The sequence below is a fragment of the Elephas maximus genome, chromosome 18 (genome assembly GCF_024166365.1).
Source record: "Elephas maximus indicus isolate mEleMax1 chromosome 18, mEleMax1 primary haplotype, whole genome shotgun sequence".
Lineage (NCBI taxonomy): Eukaryota > Metazoa > Chordata > Mammalia > Proboscidea > Elephantidae > Elephas > Elephas maximus.
The window spans coordinates 63,188,473-63,210,579 of NC_064836.1; the positions used below are offsets into that span (position 1 = coordinate 63,188,473).

Consider the following 22,107-nt stretch of genomic DNA (forward strand, 5'->3'; position numbering starts at 1 on the left):
TTTTATGGCAGCCCCGTGTATTGCAGAGTAGAATTGTGCTCCACAGAGTTTTCAATGGCTTTGATTTTTCAGAAGTAGATCACCAGGCCTGTCTTCTGAGACACTTCTAGGTGGATTCAAACGACCAGCCTTTCAGTAGCCAAGCGCTTAACTGTTTTTGCCACCCAGGGACTCCACAGTAAGCCCTTACGTGTTAACATTATTATTATTGTACTACTGTTAATTAGCCATTCTCCATCAAGCCTTCTCATGTGCTCCTGGCAAAATCAGTTGCTCTGCCCCATGTATTTTCACTACATTTTGTTGATACTGTCATTATAGTCCTTTCAAGATTGTATGGCCACAATTATTAATTTATTTGTCTTCCCTGACAAGGGAGGAACTTGAGGAACCAAGACCTTAAGACTTGGTCAAGTCACCCACTTACTCATGATTCAGGCAGTGTTTTGGGAGTGCTGTTATGTACCAAGCATGGACTAAACACTGGGGATTTAGAGATGGATGCCCTCGACTATAAAGGGAGGACTAACAAACACTAATGGAAGACTTTATGAACTTTGGAAAGTTTACGTGCACAACGTGGAAAGCAGAAAATACCCAGAGACATTCTCCTCATTAACAGAGCTCACCCATACTGGGGGAAAAAAATTTTACCAGATAGTATTACCAGAATCTGTGAAGGTGGGTGGACTGGGGTGGCTGGGGAAAAGATAAATGAATTAGTATCTAGATTTCTGTTTTGTTCCAAGTTTACAGCAAATCCCTGTGAAGTAGTAACATTCTGCCCCACTTAAAGTCAGAGGTTAGAACACTTGCCAGATGTTTCACGGTTAATGGCAAGTCAGCCCTATGGCATGAGTGGCCATGCCATTTCCTCTTCTGTGCTGCTATGGAGAGTCTAGAATTGTGTGCACATCCTTCATAACATAAAGGACTCCTTAAGTTCAGTATTTTCAGCCTTTGTGTCTCTACAAGAAACACAGATTGCCACTCAGTACTTCCTCTCTAAGGTGACATGGGTGACATATATGGACGTAGATGTCCTTTGTAGAAGAGACAAGGAGGAAACAATGCCAAAAAAGAGTAAGAGGCCCGCGGCTCCCCATTAGAATCTCTGGACAGTAAAAATAAAATGGCTCAAAAACATACTTGGGTGCACATTTCCTGAAATGTTCAGACTTTTAAAATGATTCAATGAGCACCCTCTAGTGGACCCTAATGAGCACAAAAAGGGGATTTTTATTTTTCTAACCATGAAAATTTAAATTAGTAATCTACAGGATTATGCCAATTGTGCTTTACAATTTCTAGATTATTTTTTATCCTCATCATTAGGAAAGTAGGATGGAGAATAGAATAAACCAAAAACCAAACCAAACCCATTGTCATCGAGTCGATTCTGACTCATAGCGACCCTGTGGGACAGAGTAGAACTGCCGTAGGGTTTCCAAGGAGCTTTTGAACTGCTGACCTTTTGGTTAGCAGCCGTAGCTCTTAACCACTATGCCACCAGGGTTACTATTAAAAATATATATATAATTTTTTTTATTTAGTAGAATTTAGCAAAAAGAATAAAATCACAGAAAAATTAAATGAAAATCCTACTATCAAATAACATAAAAAATGTCCAAACACAGTGAAAATTGCAAAAGCCAGAACTTGACTGGACTGCCTTGTTTTTCCAGATCTTGCAAGTTTTCCATCTTTGACAGGGTACAGTCTTACCACTTTTCTATTGCTCGATTTAGTGGAAAATATTTGAAATTTCCTTCTTTGACAGGTTTCTTCCTTACACAGCTTCTGGGTTTTGCAGGTTTTTACAGTAATACAGTATATGTTTTTTCAAGGTGTTGATTTCTATTTTTATGTTTTTCAATATGCTGGAATTTTGTTAAAATAGTAATTAGTCCAGAGATCCTTGTATTAAACTCTGATTCTGTTCATTTATTTGGGAAATATTCATTGAGGGTGTATACCCTGGCATTCAGCTGGGGAGATAAAATTAACTTAAGGCCCGCATAGACCATTTGGGGAAACAGGTAATTAAGGAGGTAGTGTGACATGTGCTATGATTAGTATAGCTTCATCAACTTTTTACCACAGTTTAGTCATTCCTGTGCACCACTTATTCAGTTTCACTTAATTTTCATCTCTTAATCAACTTTTCTTAAAAATTTAAATATGAGCTATTTTGACATCGTCGGTAAGTAGATGTGCCTGGCATGTATTTGGTGCACAGTGTAGAGAGAGAATGAATGATTTTGGCAAGAAGATAGTGGTGGCTTAGTATGTTGTGGGTAGGAGGCAGCAACAATGCAGCCCAGTTCAGGAGGACATTCCAAGGGATAGATATTCAGGCACAGGCAGCTTTACAGCAGTCAATGTCCAGATCCTCAACTTGCATGTTTGTTCTTTGGGAAAGTTGCACTACTCCTATCCCTGCCTGAGGTGGTATTCGGAAAGTTGCTCTTACGCGCCTAAGTGGTATTCATTCACCTTTCCCTACCTGCTCTTCCACAATTGACCTTTTCCCACTTTACAAAGGCGCACTTTCACCAACCTGACTCTTCTATACTCCATTTATTCAGGGTGTAAAATTTCCAGGAACCAAACAGGAACAGTTGGAATGTCACTGTAAAGTCTCACAAAGTTAATGATGAGTGACTAACAAATCCAGTGGCTTCCAAGTTTTGCTTTCAACAAAAGTGAGAGTCCCCATTGAGTTGTCAGCTAACAGCTCATTTGAAATATTTTTGATGATAGGTCACTCTCATGGATTAATTTGTGTCCCCCCAAAATATCTGTCAACTGAGCTAGGCCATGAGTCCCAGTATTGTGTGATTCTCCACCATTTTATATGATTCCCCGTATGTGTTATAAATCCTATCACTATGATGAAATGAGATGGATTAGTGGTAATTATGTTGATGAGATATACAAGATTAGATAGTGTCCTAAGCCAATCTCTTTGAGATATAAAAGAGAGAAGTGAGCAGAGAGACAGGAGGACCTCAACTGAGCTAGGCCATGAGTCCCAGTATTGTGTGATTCTCCACCATTTTATATGATTCCCCGTATGTGTTATAAATCCTATCACTATGATGAAATGAGATGGATTAGTGGTAATTATGTTGATGAGATATACAAGATTAGATAGTGTCCTAAGCCAATCTCTTTGAGATATAAAAGAGAGAAGTGAGCAGAGAGACAGGAGGACCTCATACCATCAAAAAATCAGTGCCTGCAATTGGAGCACTTCCTTTGTGCCTGAGGTTCCTGTGCTGAGATGCTCCCAGACTGCTTTCCAGGAGAAGACTGATGACAAGGACCTTCCTTTGAAGCCAACAGAGAGAGAGGGCCCCCTGGAGCCAGTGCCCTGAGTTCATACTTCTAGCTTGCTGGACTGTGAGAGAGTGAACTTCTCTTTGTTGGAGCTGTTCACTTGTGGTGTTCCTGTTATAGCGGCACTAGATGACTAAGACAGTCACTAAGTGATTTGGGAATTGTTATGGATTGAATTGTGTTTCCCAAAAGTTATGTTGAGGTCCTAGGCCTTGTACTTGTGAACTACCTGTTTCTCCAGCTGGTCTGTATGGACCATTACTTAATTTTGGAAATAGGGATTTTCTCTTGTTATGTTAATGAGATCATACTGGAGTAGGGTGGGTCCTAAATCTAGTCCCTTCTGAGCAGTGTCTTTTTAAAAGAGAATAGACACACAGCGGGAGACACCATGTGACAGTGTAGGCAGATACATCTGTAAGCAACAAAGGAACCCGAAGGATTGCTGTCACTCGCCAGAGGCTAAGCGAGAGGCCCAGAGAGGGAATCAACAAGGCCAGGACCTTGATTTGGACTTTTAGCCTCCAGAACTGTGAGAAAATAAATTCTGTTCTTCAAAGCCACCCACTTCATGCTATTTTGGTTTGGCAGTCCTAGAAAACTAAGGCGGGGGCATAGCTCATCATTCAAAGAAGTGGGAGACATTGCTATAACAGAATGTATTTACTTCTTGTTTACTTATTTAAGTGAACATTTTTCTCAGCCTTATATCTATAAAAATACTAAATAGGAATAAAATTGGTATTGAACTCTGACTCATTCTAGCCAGTAGTCATATTCATCCACGGATATATGGAAACAAGCTCATTTTTGTAAATGTTGCATTTCCTATTAATTTTTACTTTTTTTGTTTACTGGTCATAATAAGTTGTTTTAGTCAATTTTGTTCCAGTACTTTTATTGATAACTCAATCTGAAAGTTACCATTTTAACACTTTGAGATTTAAGATTAAAGGGGAGACAAGTTTAGCATGTATGTGTGTGTATGTGCACATGTGTGTGTATGTGGCAGAAAAGTATGAAATCTGATAGGATAATAAGATTTCAAGCATAAATATTGTGATAAAATTGTATGGGGAACTGAAATGTAAATAAAAGGGAAAGGAAATGTAAAATTTCCTCCTATTGAAGAAGAGCCTGTATGGGTATCACAATCACTGATATTTAGATTCCACTGATAAGTTTTAAAAAGCGGTGCAATATTTTTAAATGTCAGTTTTTGCAGTCTGCTGGAATTTATATCCTTAAACATATGGTAAAGAATTTTGTGTCAATTTAAAATGTGCCAGAGGGTACATAGGTTTATCAAGTAGTATCAGTGAATGTACTAGCAAAACATTTGCAGGTCACTGAGCTTGTGGCCTGAAAATACCAAAATCAAGCCAGTTGCTGTCGAATGGATTCCAACTCATAGTGACTCTATAGGGCAGAGTAGAAGTGCCCCATAGGGTTTCAAGGAAGCAGCTGGTGGATTTGAACTGCCGTCCTTTTTAGCAGCCGAACGCTTAACCACTGTGCCACCAGGGCTTGGAAACTGCTAAGTGGAGCAGCTTCAATCTCTTCCTCATGAATCTTGGGAAGAGGCAAAGCCTAGAGCCTGGCCACTGTGTTCTGGAGTCTTCTAAGCACTGTGCTCTACTTCCTGCTGGGCTACGTGCCTATCCATTGAAGTAGCTACTGCACTTCCAGACCCAGGGCAGCAGCCCACCCATGCGTGCCATTGCAGGCACGAAGAGCTTATGTATGTTTTGGCAGCTGCAGGTGGGGGCTGGGGGATGGGAGTGAGGAGTGAAGAGCCCGCTTTAATTCAGACCTTTGCTTTCTCAGAGGTAGGAGGCGCTAGCCAGAGCAGCCATAGCAGTCCCTCACTGAGTTGGTCCTGTTGCACAGGGTCCTGTGGGGTAGCGTGTGGGAAACTATCCCCAGTGTTAGAGACGATAGGTCTGCCGCAGGGAGGCCTGGACCACTGGTGCTAGGTGGGACTTGGGGTGGAGGGACTCTGTCCCTACCCCTGCGGATCACTAGTGCTGTAGTACCAGGGTCCTGTGCTTTGGGGGTCACTCCTGTAGAATAGAGACTTTAAAGCCAGCCTGTTTGAATCCAGGTGTTTCTACTTATTAGTGACATGAACTTGGGAAAATTGCCCGGTCTCTGAAAGCCTTAACTACCTAACCTCTAAAATAGGGGCACCACCTGCCTCTCAAGGTTGTTGTGATGGCTGGATGAACCATGTGTGGAAATAGACAAAAACACCCAAATAAGAACAAACAGGCTGCTTATTCAGAGCTTGTGATAGCAAGGGAGTCAGCCACCTTCACTTTGATGTGGTAGAGACTCAGGGCAGGCAGGAGAGTGGGAGAGCTTTACAGTGGACAAAAGGAGGCTGCTGAGAAGCTGGAGGTGAGCTAAATAGAAGCTAGGCCTTTTATGCGATTGGTTTAACCCTTTCCGACCCAGCGACCCTTGGGGAGCATATTTGGATTTCCCCTGGTTGGTTTTAAGTTGGAAGCAGGGACAAAAACTAAGGATACTATTAGTTATTAATCAAGCCCTGGCCATTTTGGGCCCATTGTTACAGGAATTGTTTGGCTTCCTGGACTGGTAGCTGCGGATAGTGGTTTGACTCATTGGGCTGGATGCTGCAGATAGTGGGTCAATTGATTGTAAAATTCATCTGAAAGAATACTTGTTCAACAATACCTTGGGAGATTCTGAAAACGGAGAATAATGAATAAGAGATTTGCCCTGCAGATATTAACCAGTTGAAAGTGTCCTGCCCTCCGTTGGTCAAAGGGTGAACACGTGATTTAGCCAAACCCCTTCAGTCTATATAAATTAAATTATGTTCTGGCCATTTCCCTGTTACTCCTTGACTCCAGACACTGGGTGGGTTTTCATCCAGCTTGGAGGGTAAGATTCCGATGGAATGAGGTAAGATTTACAATAATGGCATTCACAGATTTCACTTTGGGGACCAGTTTTTAAAAGCATCGGTTCCCAAAGTGTGGTCCTGGGGATCAGCAGCTTCAATATCTCCTGGGAACTCACTAGACATGCAAATCCTCTGGTCCCACCTCAGACCTACTAAGTCAGAAATTCTAGTGGCAGGGCTCAGCCATCCTTCTTACAGACGCTTGGGGTAGTGCAAAGAGTTAAGGGAGGGCTGAAAGACAGGCCAAGTGATCGTCTTCTGAAAGGGCACAGCCTTCAAAACCCTATGGAGTGCAGTTCTACCCTGCAACACTTGGGGTCACCATGAGTCGGAATCCACTCCACTGCAACTTTTTTTTTAATGCATGCTAAAGTTGGTGAACCACTTTCTAAAAGACAAATCATTTTTCAGAACAGCTGAAAGAGATACACCAGGCTCCTTTAGCACACCATCCATAATAAGAAGCACTGAAAGGAGAAATCGGTTTTACATATCACCCCCAAATTGTAATTTACACCGCTACACTTCAAGTCACAGGTGTTACATTTCAATCCAGCCATTCCTCACATAAGCAACTCCAGGGTGAGTAGCAGCTGGAATTTATTTAATTGACCATGGTTAATGAGGCTCCCAAATAACTCAGCTGGAAAGGTCAGCTAATAAATAAATGCAGTATTTCCTGCTGTATCATCTGTCAGTTGATGTGAGCTTGTGACTGTCAGGAGATCTAACTACTGGACTGAATACAAAGCTGGGAAGGAAATCTGCTGGGAGGACGCCTCCACCATCAAACCGTCAGTGATCTTTGCATCATCCTTGGTTTTGGATCATCTGAGCCACCGCTCCCTTCATTATCTGTTAACTGTGGAAGCTCCCCATAATTAGGTTTCCATACTTTTCATCTTCATCAGAGGAAAACTTTAATGAAACTCATTTAAACACCCTTTCATGGTAGTACTTTCCCCCAATATTAATAGTTTTTAGTTCTAAGTTTTGTTTCTTAGAAAAACACTTCCTTGTGCAAAGAGTAATAGACTGACATCTATTTTGACAGTCTTAGAATGATGTAAAAGCAGGCCTTTTTTTTTTTGGCACGGTGCTCTGCAGGGTTGGGACTAGGGTGGGACAAGTGATGCATTCTCCCCGTCCCCTGACCAATGCAAAATTTAAGGGGGTCCCAAGAAATTCAGCAATTAAGATATTAATATTTTTAATGCAATATTTTAAAAATCAAAATGAATACAAAATATCCACAATGGACAAAATATCAAATGTTTAAATAAAGAGAGGACCATTAACAGTACCAGGCAGGTTGAACCATATTGCAGCTTAAGACAAAAGGGAAAGTCAGTAATACTGATCCTCTCTCTCTGAAAATCCCAGGTAAGAAAAGTGTAAAGCTAGGACCACATTCAGTCAATACCCATTGCCTTCAAGTTGATTCTGGCTCATAGCGACCCTATAGGACAGAGTAGAACTGCCCCATAGGGTTTTCAAGGCTGTAATCTTTACAGAAGCAGGCTGCCTCATCTTTCTCCCGTGGAGAGGCTAGTGGGTTTGAACCACCAACCTTTTGGTTAGCAGCTGAGCGCTTAACCACTGTGCCACCTGGGCTTCTATTCACTCAATTATGAACATAAAATTCTATTCTGTGTATAATATTAATATTTCTTTTTTTTTTCCATTTCTAGGAATATACTAACATCCCCATCATGCTGGCAGTATGCTGTCCTGTTTAACCGATTCAACTACCCTTTTGAACTGGAAAAGGATTTACTTTTGAAGGGCTATTATACACTCTTTCAAGGATCTTTACCCTATTATCCTGAATCAATGAAGTGTTACCTTAGCAGAACTCCAGACCGAATGCCTTCTCAAAGACACCAGATGCGAAACCTGAAAAAATACTATCTCCTAAATGCTGCTTCTCTTCTCCCTGTTCTGGCTCTGGAATTAAGGGATGGGGAGAAGGTGCTGGACCTGTGTGCTGCTCCTGGAGGCAAGTCGGTAGCTCTGCTGCAGTGCGCTTACCCAGGTAGTGTGGTGGTGCTGCTGGTGGTGGGGTTTTTTCCAGTGATCAACGACTTTTAAACATCCGTTTGTTTCCAAATATTTAAGATTGAGTCTGTAAGCCTTGACAGTTTAAAAACTACAGTGTGAGGAAAAGTAGAAATTTCAGGTAACTGGAAACACTATTGCAACATTTTGTAAATACCACACTGCCAGCTAATAGGTGTCCAGGTAAGCATGCCAATGACAAAAACAAACACAAACAAACAAAAACTCTTGCCCTTGAGTCTCATGGTGATCCCATGTTCTGTGGAGCTGAACTGCACTTCATAGTGTTTTCATTGCTGTGATATTTTGGAAATTGATCCCCAGCCCTTTCTTCTAAAGCACCTCTGGGTAAATTCACACCACCAACCTTTATGTGAGTAGTTTGCATTAGCCAAGGACTCCTTTTAGCTTGAGACTCGTATATTGTATTGTTGTCATACTTCTCTGTAGCAAAACATTTAAAGTATCAAAATATTAAGACCATTTTTAGTACCATGACCTAGGGCAGTTCTGTCCGATAGAAAGATAATGTGAAGTATATATCATTTTAAATTTTTGAGCAGTTACATTAAAAATGTAGAAACAAGTGAAATTAATTTTAATAAGGCATTTAACCCAATGTTGTTTTTGTTAGTTGCCATTGGGTTGATTCCAACTCATGGTGACCACATGTATAACAGAGTAGAACTGCTTCATAGGGTTTTCAAGCCCCTGTGACCTTTCAGAAGCAGATCATAAGACCTGTCTTCCGAGGCGCCCCTGTTGTTGTTAGGTGTCATCAAGTCGGTTCTGACTCACAGCAACCCCACGTACAACAGAATGAAACACTGCCTGGTACTGCGCCATCCTCACGATTGTTGTTATTCTTGAGCTCATTGTTGCAGCCACTGTGTCAGTCCATCTCGTTGAAGGTCCTTCTCTTTTTTGATGACCGTCTACTTTACCAAGTATGATGTCCTTCTGCAGGGAGTGGTCCCTCCTGATAATGTCTAAAATATGAGACACAAAGTCTTGCCATGCTTGCTTCTAAGGAACATTCTGGCTGCACTCCTTCCAAGACAGATTTATTCATTCTTCTGGCAGTCCATGGTATGTTCAATATTCTTCTCCGACACCATAATTCAAAGGCATCAGTTCTTTGGTCTTCCTTATTCGTTTTTCAACTTAACATGCGTACGAAGCGATTGAAAACACCGTGGCTTGGTTTAGGCGCACCTTAGTCTTTAAAGTGACATCTTTGCTTTTTAAAAGCTTTAAAAAGATCTTTTGCAGAAGATTTGCCCAATGCAATGTGTAGTTTGATTTCTCAACTGCTGCTACCATGGGCGTTGATTTTGGGTGCAAGTAAAATGAAATCCTTGACGATTTCAATATTTTATCCTTTTATCATGATATTGTTTATTGGTCCAGTTGTGAGGGTTTTTGTCTTATGTTGAGGTGTAATCTATACTGAAGGCTGTGGCCCAACTTTTTGGGTTATTTGCTTACCATACAGATTGAATAAGTATGGTGAAAGGATACAACCCTGACACGTGCCTTTCCTGACTTTAAACGATACAGTATCTTCTTGTTCTTTTCCGACAACTGTCTCCTGGTCTAAGTACAAGTTCCTCATGAGCACAATTAAGTGTTCTGGAATTCCCATTCTTGGTGATGTTATCCATAATTTGTGATGATGCACACTGTCAAATGCCTGTGCATAGTCAATAAAACACAGATAAACATCTTTCTGGTATTCTCCGCTTTCAGCTAGGAACAGTCTGACATTCAAAAATCCCTTATTCCATGTCCTTTTCCAAATCTGACCTGAATTTCGGACAATTACCTGAGATGTACTGCTGCAACTGCTTTTGAGTGACCTTCAGCAAAATTATACTTGTGTGTAATATTAATGATATTGTTCGATAATTTCCACATTTTGTTGGATCATTTTTCTTTGGAATGGGTACAGATATGGATCTCTTCCATTTGGTTGACCAGGTAGCTGTCTTCCCAATTTCTTGGCATAGACGAGTGAGCACCTCCAGCACAGTGTCCATTTGTTGAAACATCTCAATTGGTATTCCACTAATTCCTGGAGCATTGTTTTTTGCTAATGCCTTCAGTGCAGCTTGGACCCCTTCCTTTAGTACCATAGGTTTCTGATCATGTACTGTCTCCTGAAATGGTTGAATGTTGACTGATTCTTTTTGGTATAGTGACTCTGTATTCCTTCCATCTTCTTTTGATGCTTTCTGTGTCATTTAATATCTTCCCTGTAGATTCCTTCAATATTGCAACTTGAAGCTTGAATTTTTTCTTCAGTTCTTTCAGCTTGAGAAGTGGTGAGCATGTTCTTCCCTTTTGGTTTTCTATCTCCAGGTCTTGGCACATTTCATTATAATACTTTGTGTGCTCAAGCTGCCCTTTGAGATCTTCTGTTCAGCTCTTTTACTTCATCATTTCTTCTTTTCTCTTAAGCTACTCTAAGTTCAACAGCAACTTTCAGAGTCTTTCTTCTGAGGCACCTCTGGGTGGGTTCAGTTGCCATCCTTCCAGCTAGTAGTCGGTGCTTAAGCATTTACATCAGCCATTTATATCTAAAATATTACTTCAACATGTAATCAAAATTTAAATTATTAAAGAAATATTTTGCATTCTTATTTTCTTATAGTCTTCCAAATTGGTGTGTATTTTACACTTAAAGTACATTTCAGTTCCTATGAGCCACATTTCAAGTGCTCAATAGCCACATGTGGCAAGTGGCTACAGTTCTAAAATTAAAAACAAAAATTTTTTAAATTGAGTAATCATTATCATTGTTAGTAATAGAAAAATGTTGAGCTGTATGTAATATACACTTTATAAATACTTATTAAAAATAATAAGCATTTATATTATTTTCTTAATAAGATGGAACTTCTTAAAGAATTACTTCAAGTTTCCTTAAATGTATATTACTTATGGCTAGGTGAGACGGGGTTCTGCATCAGTTCTGTATGGTTTTTGTTTGAGTCATGGTATTGTTTTTTATAGATGCAAGTGCTGAAAAACCTTGTTCACATAAATAAGAAGATGGAAATGGCAGCAATTGTGTTACCGGAGTTTCATTCGTTCTTTAAACTCCTTCTGAGTTAAACCCCAAAATCTCGTAGTGGTCTTTCTTCAAGCGTCACTTCTAATGATCTATTAGGTGACCATTCCATTAGGTCTGTTTTTTTTAAATGTGCTTTAAGTGAAGGTTTACAGAGTATATTAGTTTCTCATTTTGTGACATTGGTTTCCAACCCCGTGACGTGTCAACACTCTGTCCTTCTAGACCATGGGTTCCCCGTTTCCATTTGTCCAGTTTTCATGTTCTCTCCTGACTTCTCGTCCTTGCCCCTGGGCTGGTGTACCCATTTAGTCTTGTGTACGTGTTTGAACTACGTGTATTATTGTTTTATAGGCTTGTCTAATCTTTGGCTGAAGCGTGAACCTCAAGAGTGACTTCAGTACTGAGTTAAAAGGGTGTCTGGGGGCCATTAGGTCTATTTTGTTGAAGGCAAAGAATTGGGAACCATTTCAAATACAAAAAGATGGGTTGCCTAGTTGTTAGAGTCATTCACTTTCTCTGTCAAGACTCCGATGTGTTGAGCTGCCCTTGTTTAGTGCTCTGGAAGTTTCTACATCCATACACAACTTTCCTTAGTAAGATTCTTAATGGGCAGCTTGCTTTTTGTTTGTAAAGTTGGTTAAAGGCCGTTGTGAAAGAAGATACCCTAGGCCTGAGGCGTTCTCCTCCTCTAGGAAGACTTGGGAAGTTGATGATCTGAAAATTGATTATTTTGAAACTGTCTAAAGCCATATAAGTCTGCCTATCCTTAAAAATGTTTCCGCATGTATATTTCAGTTTGAGGACTGCTGGTTTATTTCTTCTTTTGAGAGCATTCCCTGTTGAAATAGATAAAATTTGTTTTTGTAATTAAAAATGTGAATCCATTTGTAGTATGCATTGGTACAAATACATTAATTAAAAGTGTGTTTTAGGATTCTGGATTAAAACTCTGCTATTGATGTTTTCTATGTGAAAAATCATAACAAAAGAGATTTATTTTTATGATTGTATAATTTGAGCTGAGGTTTTATTGAATCATGTGTTATAGGGAAGGAGCCCTGGTGGTGCAGTGGTTAAAGTGCTAGGCTGCTAACCAAAAGGCCAGTGGTTTGACCCCACAGCCACTCTGCAGGACAAAGATGTGCCTGTCTGCCTTCATAAGGACTACAGCCTTCAAAACCACATGGGGCAATTCTACTCTGTCCAGTAAGGTCGTTGTGAGTCAGAATCCACTCCATGGCAATGAGTGTTATAAGAAGTATTTGTATTTACTTCCCTTGTTTCTGTGTTCTTTGTTAGTATTCTCACTTTGACTGTTATAAGGCTAGGCTATTAAATTTGCGTGTACAATTTTTAGTATTGTACAAACCAAAAAACCAAACCCATTGCCGTTGTGTCGATTCTGACTCATAGCAACCCTATAGGACAAAGTAGAATGGCCTCACAGAGTTTCCAAGGAGTGCCTGTTGGATTCAAACTGCCAGTCTTTTGGTTAGCAGTCGTAGTACTTAACCACTAGGCCAGCAGGGTTTCCCGTATTGTAAAATGTAGAAAAGAAGTTCCAGATTTGGGCACTATCATCTTGCAGAGAGGACATCTTAATCATAAATTAGTAGGTTATGAATAGTTCATAGGTTTATGGTAGGGAAGGTGATCTGATTAGGAACCCAAAGGCAAGCTGATATATCCTAGGAGTTCCTAGTGGGGAAGAATCTGTTACCAAACGCAGTGGGTTCACTGCTTGTACTCTCGTTAAGAACAGCTAACAGTCAAGTGGATTTTAAAGCAAGGCATATTTTATTACTTGTGACAAGTAAGGAGACAGGAAGATCACTCTCAAAGCCCTGCCTCTCTGAACAAAGGGGTGAAGGAAGTTTTATGCTACGCAGGAAAGGGGAAGTCATATTCATTAAATTCCTGGGAAGTGGCATGTATATTTATTGTGGAGCTGGGACAGGAATAAGCACAGAAGTAGCTGATGGACCCCTGCCCTGAAATGGGCTTGGCTGTCACTGATGACATAAGTCCAGTGACTTTTAGTTCCTTGGCATGAGTTTTTTGGTTCCTTGAGTGTCAGAGCTTGGATTCAACTTTAGGTCACTGATTGTCTCACAGCACATGTGCGGGGGTCTGGTTTGGGCTGGTTGACCTGAAAAACATCTGTAAGAGGGAGGATTAGGAAGAAGCAGAAGGCATTGTGCTTAAGCTTTAACTGCCCTTTAAACAATACTTTGTGGTCAAGCCATTGTGTTTAAACTATAACTTTCCTGAAGTGGGGTAAGCAGTGCTTTATTGTCAACGCTATTCTTTTTCTAGAAAATTTTAACTGACACAGCTTGTTATTTAAGGCCTTTTTCTGTTCCTAGTTGGTCTCAACTGTTCCTGGTTCTTACATCAAGGGCAGTGAGCTACTGGCAGTGTTGCAAGTCACGTCACTTTTCATCTAAGGAGAGCCAATTGATAAAGGTTTACTAAGAAGTACAGATGTTTTCCTGCTGATGCTCGAAGCCCAAATTAGGTTAGCTACAGTGCTTGAATTTGGAATGCAAAAGCAATGCTAATCAAAGCTTTTATAAGCAAAACTTAAAATGATAGCTGCACTAATTGTGCATTTATCCACCAAATTTGTTTAAAGCCCTGGCTTTTTTTCTGGGCCAAGAGGCTCACAGCTCATGGTTTAGGATGATTAAAAAAATTAACCTACTTTTCTGTGAGTCCAGCTGCTCCCAACCTTTCAGCACAGTGATGGACCTTCCATTGTTTTTTTGTCAAGCACAGCCTTTGTAATGCCCTGGTCTTGACAGAAAGGAACAAACAATCCTGATTCTAAAAAGAAAACATTAGCATACAAAAGGAGGACCCAGCTTGGTGGAGTGACTTGGTCTAGTTTCTTGCTTAGGGCTGTATCCCTCCAGGCATAAAAGCTTCTTTGTCTTCTGTGATAACTTTTTGAAACTGGATCACCTTCACTGGTAGAGAAGATTAAAAAGACTCCTTGCCTTCAAAAAAAAAAAAAAAACCCATTGCTTTTGAGTAGATTCCAACTCATAGTTGTCCTGACCCTGTAGGACAGAGTAGAACTGCCCCGTAAAGTTTCCAAGGAGCACCTGGTGAATTTGAACTGTAGACCTTTTTGGTTAGCAGCCATAGCACTTAACCACTATGCCACCAGGGTATCCTTGCGTTACTGAATTGCTTTTACACACCTTTGTGCTACCTTATGGAAACCCTAGTGGCGTAGTGGTTAGGTGTAATATGGTCGCTCTGAGTTAGAATTGACTAGATGGCAGTGGGTTTTATACCTCCAGGCCTCTTTGCACCTTCAACATGTGCTACTTTCCCCCTCCTCTTCCACTGCTAACTTCTTTTCATTCTTTAGCTTTTAGCTCAGGACTCAACTTTTCTGAGAATTCTGCCCTGAACTGCTCTTTTTTTTTTTTTTTTTTAATTTTATTTATTTTGTTGTTGTTGGGAATATACATAGCAAAACATACACCAAATCAAGTTTCCGCGTGTACCATTTAGTGATATTGATTACATTCTTCGAGGTGTGCACCCATTCTCACCCTCCTTTTCTGAGTTGTTCCTCCTCCGTTAAGATAAACTCACTGCCTCCTAAGGTTCCTGTCTAATCTTCTAAGTTGCTGTTGTCAGTTTGAACCTATATAGATAGCTCTTGAACGAGCATAATGCCCAAGGCAGACATTTTTTACTTGTTGTTAAGTGCCATCTTGTCTGTTCTGACTCATAGCGACTCTCTGTACAACAGAATGAAACACTGCCTGGCCCTGCATCATCCTCACAGTCATTGTTACGCTGCAGTCCACTGCTGCAGCCACTGTGTCAACCTCATGGAGGATCTTCCTCTTTTTCACCGACCCTGTGCTTTATCAGGCATGATGCCCTTTTTTAGAGACTGGTCCCTCCTGATAACGTTTCCAAAGTACATGAGACAAAATCTTGACATCCTTGCTTCTCAGGAGCATTCTGACTATACTTCTTCCAAGACAGATTTGTTTGTTCTTGTGGCAGCCCATGGCATGTTCAATATTCTTTACTAACACCATAATTCAAAGGCATCAGTTCTTCTTCAATCTTCCTTATTCATTGTCCAGCTGTCGCATGCATAGGAGGTGATTGAAAACGCTGTGGCTTGTGTCTTAGTCATCTAGTACCGCTATAACAGGAATACCACAAATGGATGGCTTTAACAAAGAGAAGTTTATTCTCTCACAGCCCAGTAAGCTAGAAGTCTGAATTCAGGGCACCGGCTCCAGGGGAAGGCTTTCTCTCTCTGTCGGCTCTGGAGGAAGGTCTTTGTGATGCATCAGCCTTCCCTTGGTCTTGGTGCATCGCAGCACAGGAACCTCAGGTCCAAAGGACGCACTCTGCTCCTGGTACTGCTTTTTTGGTGGTGTGAGTTCTCCCGTCCCTCTGCTGGCTTCTCTCTTTTATATTTCAAGAGAGTTTGGCTTAAGACACTATCTAATCTTATAGATCTCATCAGTATAACTGCCTCTAATGTATTGACTCTATGGCAACGGATTTGGTTTTTTTAACCCATCTCATTACATCATAGTGATAGTGTTACCGGAGAATGGCCTCGGTTCTTGTCTTCAGTGTAGGAAAGAATTAAACACTGAGACAAATAGTGCCAAGTGAGGAGAGGTTTATTAGCAAGCAGAGGGTTAGTTGTAAAAGTACACTTGACTAGGAAGCGTCAAGTGGGTTACTTATGTAGAGAAAGAATTTGAGTGTCCCATAGTTGTTTTCTTAGGGTTTTATACTCCTTTTTTTCTCTTGACCTGTCCCTTTTAACACTTAAAAGCCAGGACAAGACTCCCCCTACAAAGATGGTTTCCTTGGCTTAAGGTTTAATTACCGAGTTAGAGATCTTATCAAGTTAGGGACTTTATTAAGTTAAGGGCTTTATTAAATCAAAGACCCCTGTAAAGATCATTTCCTTGGCTTAAAGTTTAACTATGTAGGGGCCGTCTTATTGAGGAATGTCACCACCTCCTATCTCTTGTTTTGTTGGGATTGTCTTCCTGAGGAATGTCACCATCCACCTGCCTCTTCCTCTTCCCTAGTGCAAGCTCTCCCCCTCCCCCTTACAATAAGATTTACAACACATAGGGAAATCACATCAGATAACAAAGTGGTAGACAATCATACAGTACTGGGAATCATGACCTAGCCAAGTTGACAGATATTTTGGGGGGACACAGTTCAATCCATGACAGCTTGGGTCAGGCACACACCTTAGTCCTCAAGGTGACATCTTTGCTTTTTAACACTTTAAAGAGGTCTTTGGCAGCAGATTTGCCCAGTGAAATGCATCATCTGATTTCTTGACTGCTATTTCCATGGTCATTGATTGTGGAGCCAAGTAAAATGAAACCCTTGACAACTTCAGTATTTTCCCCATTTATCATGATGTTGCTTATTGGTCCAGTTGTGAGGATTTTTGTTTTCTTTAGGTTGAGGTGCAATCCTTACTGGAGGTTGTAATTTTTGATCTTCATCAGTAAGTGCTGCAAGTCCTCTTCACCTTCAGCAAACAAGATTGTGTCATCTGCACATCACAGGTTGTTAATGAGTCTTCCTCTAATCCTGATGCCCCGTTTTTTTTTTTCTTTATATATATAGTCCAGTTTCTCAGATTATTTGCTCAGCATACACACTGAATAAGTGTGGTGAAAGGATACAACCCTGACACACACCTTTCCTGATTTTAAACCACATGGTTTACCCTTGTTCTGTTCAAATGACTGCCTCTTGATCTATGTACAATTAAGTGTTCTGGAATTCCCATTCTTCACAGTGTTATCCATAATTTGTTATTATCCACACAATCAAATGCCTTTGCATAGTCAATAAAACACAGGTAAACATCCTTCTGGTATTCTCTGCTTTCAGCCAATATCCATCTGCCATCAGCAGTGATACCCCTGTTCCACGTCCTACGAATCCGGCTTGAATTTCTGACGGTTACCTGTCGATGTACTACTGCTGGCAACCACGTTTGAATGATCTTCAGCAAAATTTGTGTGTGTGTGTGATATTAATGATTTAATTCGATAATTTACCCATTCAGTTGAATCACCATTCTGTGGAATGGGCATAGTTATCCATCTCTTCTTGTTGGTTGGCCAGGTAGCTAGCTGTCTTCTAAATTTCTTGGCATTGACAAGTGAGCACTTCTAGTGCTGCGTCCGTGTGTGGAAATATCTCAGTTGGTATTCCTTCAGTTCCTGGTGCCTTGTCTCACCAGTGCCTTCCGTGCAGCCTGGACTTCTTCAGCACCCGTGGTTCTTTATCATATGTTACCTCCTGAAATGGTTGGACGCCAGCCAATTCTTTTTGTCACTTGTCTGTCAGGTTGTCAGACTGTGGTGGCTTCTGTGTTGCTGTGATGCTAGACGCTATGCCACCAGTATTTCAAATACACGCGGGGTCACCTGTGGTGGACAGGTTTCAGTGGAGCTTTCAGACTGAGACAGTCTAGGAAGAAGGACCTGGCGGTCTACGTCTGAAAAAATCAGGCGGTAAAAACGTTATGAATAGCAGTGGAACATTTTTTACTAGTTAAGCTAAACTATTGTTTGGTTTTAAGAAAAGTTCAGGAGATATTTTTGGTTTAAGGTTTAAAGATTACCTCAGGGCAATAGTTTCAGGGTTCATCCAGCCTTCATGGCTCAGGAGATCTAGAGTCTGTGAGAATTGGAAATCATGTTTTGCGTTTTCCTTCTTTTGCTCTGTATTCTTCAATGGGATTTTTGATAAAATGTTCAGTAATGATAGCCAGGTACCATCCATTTCTTTTGAACTTATGGCAAAGAAGGCAGTTGTTCATGGAGGTAATTAGCCACTCATTCCATATCCTCCTTCTGTTCCTGACTCTCTTCCTCTGTTCCTCCAGGCAAGTAGAGACCAGTTGTTGTGTTTTGGATGACCACTTGCAAGATTTTAAGACCCCAGGCACTTTTCAGTGAACTAGGAGATAGACTAGAAAAACTAAACATGTTATTTGGCCAATTAACTGGGATGTTCTATGAAACCATGACCCTAAACCTCCAAACCAAGAAACCAAATCCCATGAGGTTTTAGGTTGTAGGTAAGCAGCCTCAGTATCTACTTTTTTTTTTTGTGTGTGTCATTATTGTAAATATATCTATCACACAACTTTTGCCAATTCAATTTTTTACAGGTATACAACTTACTGACAGCAATTACAGTAATTGGCTGTGCAACCCTACCCTTAATCAATGCTGTATTTGCATCAATGTTAACCGTGCCTTTTGCCTTTCCTCTTACCTGTGATAACCAGTAATAAACTTTGTTCTCTATACCTTTACCTTTTCTTGTCTTTTTATATAAGTGATGAAGTCATACAATATTTGTCTGTGATTGACTTATTGCATTCAGCATAATGTCTTCCAGCTCCATCCATATTGTAGCTTGTATTAAGACTTCATTTATCCTACTGTCTGAGTAGCATTTCATTTTATGTATGTACCACATTTTGTTTATCCATTTGTCTGTTGATGGGCATTTAGGTTATTTCCACCTTCTGGCTGTTGTGAATAGTATTGCAATGAACATTGGTGTACAAGTCTCTGTTTGAGTCTCTACTTTCAAGTTTTTTGGGTATATACCTAGGAGTGGAATTGCTGGGTCATATGGTAGTTCTTTTTTCTGTCCTGTAGGGTCGCTGTGAGTCAGAATTGACTCGACAGCACCAGGTTTTTTTTAATAGTAGTTCTGCTTTTAGTTTTTTGAGGAACCACCACACCGTTTTCCACAATGGCTCTACCATTTTGCGTTCCCATAAGTAATGGGTAAGTTTCATACGTCCTCACCAACATTTGTTATCTTGGTTTTTTTTCTTATTTTTTTAATCTTAACCATCCTAATAGAAGTGAAATGGTATCTCATTGGGGTTTTGATTTGCATCTCTGCTCTTTCTAGTTTCTGGAGTTGTTGAGTTAGGCTGCTGATTTGAGATCTTTTTGTTTTCATGTAAGCAATTTATTGCTATAAGTTCTCCCTCTGAGTACTGCTTTCACTGCATCCCGTAAGTTTTAGTATGTTGTGATTTCATTTTCATTTGACTCTAAGAAATTTGTGATTTCTCTTTTGATCTCTTCCTGGACCAATTGGTAGTTTAATAGTGTGTGATTTAATTTCCATGTTTTTGTGTATTTTCCAGGTTTTTTTTTTTTATTATTATTGATTTCTAGCTTCACTGCATTGTGGTCAGAGAAGATACTTTGTATGATTTCAGTCTTTTTAAATTTACCAAAACTTGCTTTGTGACCTAACATGTGTTTTATCCTGGGGAATGACCCATGTGCACTGGAGTAGAATGTATATTGTGCTGTTTTTGGGTGGAGCGTTCTGTATATGTCTGTTAAGCCTAGTTGTTTTATGGTGTCACTCATGGTCTCTGTTTCCTTGGTGATCTTTTTTGTAGACGTTATGTCCAGTATTGAAAGTGGTGTATTGAAGCCTTCAGCTATTATTATAGTACTATTTCAATTCTATCAGTGTTTACCTTATATATTTATTTAAGTGCCCTGATTTTGGGTGTGTATATATTTAAAAAAAAAAAAAAAATTATTTATATATTTATGATTGTTAAATTTTCTTGATTAATTGACCCTTTTATCACTATACAATGTCCATCTTTATCTCTTCTAACAGATTTTGTCTTGATGTTTTCTTTGTCTGATATTAAGTTTGCCACCCCAGCTCTCATTTGGTTATTATTTGCATGGAATATTTTTTTTCCTCCTTTCATTTTCAGCCTATTTGTGTCCTTGGGTTTAAGGTGTGTCTCTTGTAAACAGCATATAGTTGGATCATATTTTTTAATCCATTCTGCCACTCTCTGCCTTTTGATTGGAGCATTTAGTCCATTTACATTCACTGTATTTACTGATAAAAAGTGACTTATTTCTGCCATTTTGTTATTTGTTTTTTGTGTGTCTTAAGCCTTCTTTGTGTTTGTCCTTTACTACTGCATGATTTGATGTTTTGTTGGTTTATTGTAGTGAACTTTTTTGGTTCCCTTCGTTTCTTTTGTGTATGTTTTTAATATATTTTCTTAGTGGCTACCATGAGTATTACATTTAACAAATTGTGTTTATAACATTCTAGTGTCAGTGGGTTTTTTAGTGGTTTAGGGTAAGTTGGTACCAACCTAACTTCAGTAACATACAAGAAATTCTGTATCTATACCATTCCTCTCCCTCCCTTTTTTGTTATCACTACTTACCTCTTTATATTTAATGTGCCCTAAAAATTTTATCCTTGCTTTTTATGTGTTTGTTATTAAAAAACATGTAATACAAAACATTTAGAATTATCAAGCATTAATACCTTATTACTAGTCCTTATACTTGTCCATGCATTTCCCTTTATTCGGGATCTTTCTTTTTATATATAGCTTTAATTGCTTTCTAGTGTCTTTTTCCTTCCATCTACAGAACTCCCATTAGTATTTTTTTGTAGGGCCAATCTGGTGGATATGGAACTCTCTCAGCTCCTGTTTGTCTGGGCATGTTTTAATTTCGCCCTCATTCTTGAAGGGTAGTTTTGCTGAGTATAGTATTCTTGGTTGACAGGTTTTTTTTCCTTTCAGTACTTTATTGTTCCATTGCCTTCTGGCCGTCAGTGTTTCTGAGGAGAAAATTGACATTTAATCTTATTGGGGATCCTTTGTATGTGACTGTTTGCTTCTCTCTCACTGCTTTCAGGATTCTCTCTTTAACTTGTTGAAAGCCTATGACGTGTGTTATGGATTGAATTGTGTCCCCTAAAATGTGTGTCAACTTGGCTAGTCCCTGATTCCCAGTATTGTGTGACTGTCCACCATTTTGTCATCTGATAAGATTTTCCTACATGTTGTAAAGCCTACCTCTATGCTGTTAATGAGGTGGGATTAGCAGCAGTTATGTTAATGAGGCAGAACTCAATATATAAAATTAGATTGTATCTTAAATCAGTATCTTTTGAGATATAAAAGAGAGAAGTGAGTAGACAGACATGGGGACCTTACACCGCAAAGAAAGTAGTGCCGGGAAAAGATCATGTCCTTTGGACCAAGTGTCCCTGTGCTGAGAAGCTTCTAGTCCAGGGGAAGATTGATGACAAGGATCTTCCTCCAGAGCTGACAGAGAGAGGAAGCCTTCCCCTGGAGCTGAGGCCCTGAATTTGGACTTCTAGCCTGCCAAACTGTGAGTGAGAGAATAAACTTCTCTTTGTTGAAGCCAACCATTTGTGGTATTTCTGTTATGACAGCACTAGATAACCAAGACAGTGTCTTAGTGTAGATTTCTTTGAGTTTATCCTGCTTGGCGTTCTTTGAGCTTCTTGGATTGTAAATTCATGTCCTTTATTAGATTGGGGAAATTTTCTGTCATTTCTTCAAATATTCTTTCAGTCTTTTCTCTCTCTCATCTTCTTCTGGAATTTCCATGATGCGTATGTTCAGTCTTTTGTCACAGTCCCATAATTCTGTTAAACTGTACTCAGCCTTCTTGATCCTCCATTCTTGTTGCTCTTTGGTGTCTATAATTTTAACTATGTAATCCTCCAATTTGCTGATTCTTTCTTCTGCCTGATTAAATCTGTTGGCAACTCCTTCTGCTGTGTTTCTCATTTCAGTTATTGTCCCTTTCAGTTGCAATATCTG

The 22,107-nt window shown here is 39.9% G+C and overlaps 1 protein-coding gene across 2 annotated transcripts in view; it reads left to right on the forward strand.

The window, feature by feature from the left end:
* Positions 1-22,107, forward strand: part of NSUN3 (NOP2/Sun RNA methyltransferase 3) — an 85,387-nt gene that overhangs the window by 5,002 nt on the left and 58,278 nt on the right. The window contains exon 3 of one of the 2 annotated variants that reach the window (XM_049857989.1): positions 7,966-8,309. In XM_049857989.1, coding sequence (XP_049713946.1) covers positions 7,966-8,309 — 344 coding nt within the window. The remainder of the gene's footprint in view (positions 1-7,965; positions 8,310-22,107) is intronic. The other variant, XM_049857990.1, reaches the window with a different exon arrangement.